This window comes from Pinus tabuliformis, chromosome 6 (assembly GCF_031772625.1).
Source record: "Pinus tabuliformis cultivar Carrire ecotype Pingquan chromosome 6, CPIR1, whole genome shotgun sequence".
Taxonomy (NCBI): Eukaryota; Viridiplantae; Streptophyta; class Pinopsida; order Pinales; family Pinaceae; genus Pinus; species Pinus tabuliformis.
The window spans coordinates 265,080,947-265,085,800 of NC_142292.1; the positions used below are offsets into that span (position 1 = coordinate 265,080,947).

The 4,854-nt window shown below is 37.0% G+C and overlaps 2 protein-coding genes across 2 annotated transcripts; both read right to left on the reverse strand.

The window, feature by feature from the left end:
- Positions 1 to 2,857: 2,857 nt before the first annotated feature.
- LOC149258377 (putative disease resistance protein At1g61300) lies at positions 2,858 to 3,259 on the reverse strand. The gene has a single exon (XM_089413872.1). The coding sequence runs from the start codon at positions 3,257 to 3,259 to the stop codon at positions 2,858 to 2,860; it is 402 nt and encodes a 133-aa protein (XP_089269998.1).
- Positions 3,260 to 3,318: 59 nt separating this feature from the next.
- On the reverse strand, positions 3,319 to 3,738 carry LOC149258378 (uncharacterized). Its single transcript, XM_089413898.1, has one exon. The coding sequence runs from the start codon at positions 3,736 to 3,738 to the stop codon at positions 3,319 to 3,321; it is 420 nt and encodes a 139-aa protein (XP_089270024.1).
- Positions 3,739 to 4,854: the final 1,116 nt, after the last annotated feature.

Consider the following 4,854-nt stretch of genomic DNA (forward strand, 5'->3'; position numbering starts at 1 on the left):
CCAGCAAAGGAAGATTGCAATCGGGCTCTGCTGATGAACTCATCTGGTCCCTTGAGAAGCCTGCCCTTCTAACTTCTGTTAAAGAATTATATGCAGCCCTCTCTTCGGTCCGGCCGCCTCCCTCGCCTCTCTTTCCTCCCCCTTTTTGGAAAGCCTCTTGCCCGCTTAAGATGATTCTATTCTCCTAGCTTCTTTTCTCAAATAGAAATCTCTCTTGGGAGGTCTTGCAAAGGAAAGGCTGGCAGGGGCCGAGCCAATGTCAGATGTGCCGCAACAGTGTTGAATCCAACCTTCATATGTTCTTCCAATGTGGCGCTTCCTCCTCAATCTGGTATGTGTTGTCTTTAATCTATGGTTTTTCTCACAGAGTTTTTCCTTCTGTTCAGGATGCCTTCTTCTGGTGGAGTGCGCAACGTCCCTCTTGGCGTTCTCTTTTCATCATCACCTGCTGGTTCCTTTGGAAGTGGAGGAACGATCATATTTTCCAGAATTCCAGTCTGCCTCTTGACTTCATTTTGACAAAAATCTTGGGATATTTGCCTTCTGAGGATTAATTTCCGTCTTGGCATTTTTGTCTTTCTCATTAGGGGCATTTTTGGTTAAATTCAGAACTTTAAAATCTTGATTTAGATGGTTCCTTCTTTCTGAAGTCTCTGTAGTGCCATGCATTCATAATTTTTATTTATCTCTAAAATCCATGCAATGCTGATTCTGGACAGTAACAGGTTTCTGTATAATTTGCATCAAGGCCTCATGCCTTCGCTTGTATCAGGACTTTTATATACTCTTAATATAAATCATGAAGCTTTTTCTTTCTGAAAAAAATCTTCCTCTATTAATGGCACTAAACTCATAAAAATATTTCCAAAAAGCCTCGTAAAAATATGTCCAAAGTAACGAAATATCCCCATCTCACTGAATTCTATAGGTAATTTCATTTCTTTAACTTATGACAATTAAAAATAACCAGATACTTCAAACTCTTTGTAGTATCAAATCAGGAAGGTCTTCAGACTTAGAACAATTTCACAATTTAAGATGAATCAAATTTGAAATTCACACAACTTACTTTGCATCTTAATCACGTGAGGGAACTCTAAACGGAACCCGGTCAACTTTGACATGTTGAATATGTCATCAGCTCAATTTGTCCATCACTGTAAGCTGCAAATTAAGTGTCTCCATCTGGGCCATACTCTCCGTATCCCTTCACTAAGTGTTTCTCGGTTGTTTATGATATGTAATTATTTTAGTTAGTGGTGTTAAAATACTCTAATTGGTATTGGAAAATAGAAGAGAGCGCAGAGAGATTACACATAACATAAATTTCACTTGATTTTATTAATTACATAAGGTTTTTATATATAAAAATTGGATCACTAACTTTAACAAATTATGATTTAGATATGAGTTGATTTCAATTTATAACAGTTAATTTTTAAACTGAAATCTACAAACTCAAAATAACAACAACATAACATGGAAACCTTACTTCCAACCAATTACAATAAAAACGAACCTTTTCCATCGCCTTTTATCACATTATACCCACGGGTTACTACATTAATCCCAGCACTCCCAAGAAAGTGCACACACGTTACTGCACTAACTCACATCCGAGCACTTCCCAAGAAAGTGCACACATATTACTGCAGTAACTCACATCCGAGCACTGCGCAGAGGAAAGTGCGCACACGTTACTGCAGTAACTCACATCCAAGCACTGCAAAGAGGTAAGTCCTTTTATCTCTCCAGCTGGAGCGGTGGCAGAATAAATAATATAGTTCTTTGGGGTATTATTTTGTGAAACGGGCCTCGAATTGAATTTTTTTAATATTTTAGGAGATTCCAAAGTGATGATTATAGATTAGGGATTGAAGAGATTAAATTTTAGATTATTAATGTTCATAAACTGGATACATTGTATAAGATTGTTGATAAAAATATTTCAAAATCTATCATTTTCATATATCTATAGGGAACAGAATCACATAGCAAATTTCTCTGTCCCAAAAATGATGCCACAGGTTGCTCGGGAAGATACATTTCCCTGCATTTTTTTAATGGAACTCGCCATGGTTGTGAGAGCATATAACCATAAATATTACTCAGTTAGTTTGTGTTTTTTTAAATTAAGTTACAATTATGTAGTTGCATTTACAAATTAGTTTTTTTAAAAGAGATTTTTGTCTAGAAAATTAATACAGAAAATATGTGACTGTATTGGATAAGGGATTGGAAGTAAAATGACATACTTTACGTAAGAAGTTTTTCATGAATAAGAGATATAGTTTAGATAGCAAAATGATGTTCAGTTTAAAAAAAGAAAATGGGTTTAGAAAAAATAGGAAGATATTGATTAGCATGTACATGTAAACAACTTTTGTTTGGTTTTTTCCTTAAAAAAATGGTCCTGAAATGCTACAAGGCAATGAATCATTCCAAATCATTGACAGTTACATTCCAGATAACTTTGGCATCTCAGCTGGCAATCCTGTGATGCTACATCCATCCAGAGAAAGGATTTGGAGGTTTGCAAGAGTTGTGAGAGATGCAGGCACTCTTTTGATGGCCATCAGCCCAAGACGAGAGAACTTGTTTTAAACACCCCACATTATCTGGCAATGGCCGTAGAGACGTCTGACTCAAATCAAGAATATTGACAGAAATCATACTCCCAATCACCTTTCTTGGAACATCTGTCAATTTGTTTCTCCCCATTCACAATGCGCGGATTTCTGGAGCTTCCCCTGATTCTGGAAGAGAGCTCAATTCGTTGTCGCTCAACAAAATCGATGTCTGGGGGGATCGGTTCAATCAAACAACGATCCGCTCGTGTGGGTTTTCGTGCCCACTCTCATTTCCCAGCACCTTCTTCTGCAAGAAGCCCTTGTCCTATCCACAACCAAATCAAAATCTGCACATAAATAACTTGATCTTCTATGCAAGCAGCAGCTAAGTAGAGAAAGCACAATTGCAGATTGACATGGTACTTGGCGAGTGAGTCGCAACACCAACATAGGCGATCATACAGAGCTTCGTGCTCTTGGCTCTGAACTGCCAACTGCCACTCGTGTGCATCAGTGATGCCTGCCATTGACCTCCCTACTACTTTGATTGCAAGGGGAAGCCCTCCACATTTGGCACACACAACCCTTGCCCTTCTCTCGTCGATGTTTGCTGGCAGATTTCCATTGTTATATGGAAACGAGTGATGAACAAACAAATCCCAACTCTTTTCTTGGACCAAATCTCCCATTGTTATCGTAGAACTCTCTGAAACTCCCATCTCCAGCAGTGCTCTTCTATCCCTCGAACTCACAATATTTTGGAGTTGGAGAGATCAGTGGTGAGCAGGGCCACACCCAATTCCTCTAGCAGTTTCCCACCCTGTCCCCAAACATCATCTAAGAACAGGGCAAACATCTTTGCGTGTATTCTCTGATTCAACCACATTTTTGCATCCTCTTTCTTCATATTTTGAACCAAATTTATTTTTGTTTGCATTACTATTTGGCTACAAAATTTATCCCTAAAGATTGTAAAAGAGGGAGATTGTAAAACAGTGAGCCAAAGCAAGAAGCCATCGCCAAAGAAAAGTCTCACCATTTGGCTCCTGAAGAGTCTTTTCAGAATAAGAGTTTTGCCAGATCCGCCGTTGCCAGCAACATCAATGCGGAAGAAAGAGCTAACATCTGCGTCGATCACCCACATCTGAAGGAAACCAGGATCTGCCATGATATGATTTTGTCACAGCAGTAACATACAGATGTATATATTTGAAAACCTCTCGAGGGTAACAAGAACTTTTCCCCTAAATTCAATCGATTCTTCAAGCAATACTGATCCTACGAAATCCTTAGTACTGTGAGTAAGCAACCATAAATTAGAAAACCAGAAATACTATTGCATTCCTAACTTGTAACTTAGGCATACTATTGCAGCCTACTTATAGTGTACTGATTATTCAATTGTGATGCTCAAATTGCATTGCAGAGCCATGGCCGATTTTCATACCTCTCACATCACGATTGGAATAAAGATGAAAGTAAAAGAATTTTCTTTTCCTCTGGTGTCACCATTGGAAAAAACAAAAGGTAGAATTTTGGTACAGAAATCAGTGGTGGAATAAGAATACGTGGAGGAACTTTGTTTGATGTGACGGGGGAAGAATTCACATATCGTGTGTCTTTTTAATGTCAAGAGAAAGATAAGGTGAAAGTAAGCTTCTCTACCCCACCACCGTAAAGATGAGCATAAAAGAGATTCAAATAATGAATCGGAGGTCTTTTTTTTTATGTAAAAAGTTGTTTGAAGTGAAAGCTGAGTACGGATGAGATTCCAGGTAATGAATGGGAGACCTTTGTTTAGGCAAAGGGAAGCATGGTATGATCATATTTGTTTTGAAAGGGCATAAAATGAAGAATATTGTTTGAATCTCAGTGGCATAAACATGGAAACCCTCCATTACTATGTCGTAAAAGGTTTATAACGTATATTCTTTCTTCTTTTATTCTTATTTATTATTTTTGAAAATTTTATGGTTTTAATATATATATATATATATATATATATATATATATATTTTAAATATTAAGTGTATTTTGAAAATTGAAAAAATAAAAAAATTTAAAAAGAGAAAGTTGAAGTGGATATGTTATTTAAAAATAAGTGATTATCTTTTTTAATAATTCATGAAAAAAAAATTTAACAAGTTCCATGTGTTTTTCAGAAATTTTTGTAAAAATTGTGTGGTGCAAATCTAAGAGTTCTTAATGACTAATCTTCATGGCAATGGCACGACACGACCAAGCGACACACTCAAGTGCATAAGGAGAGAATTCAGTCTAAACG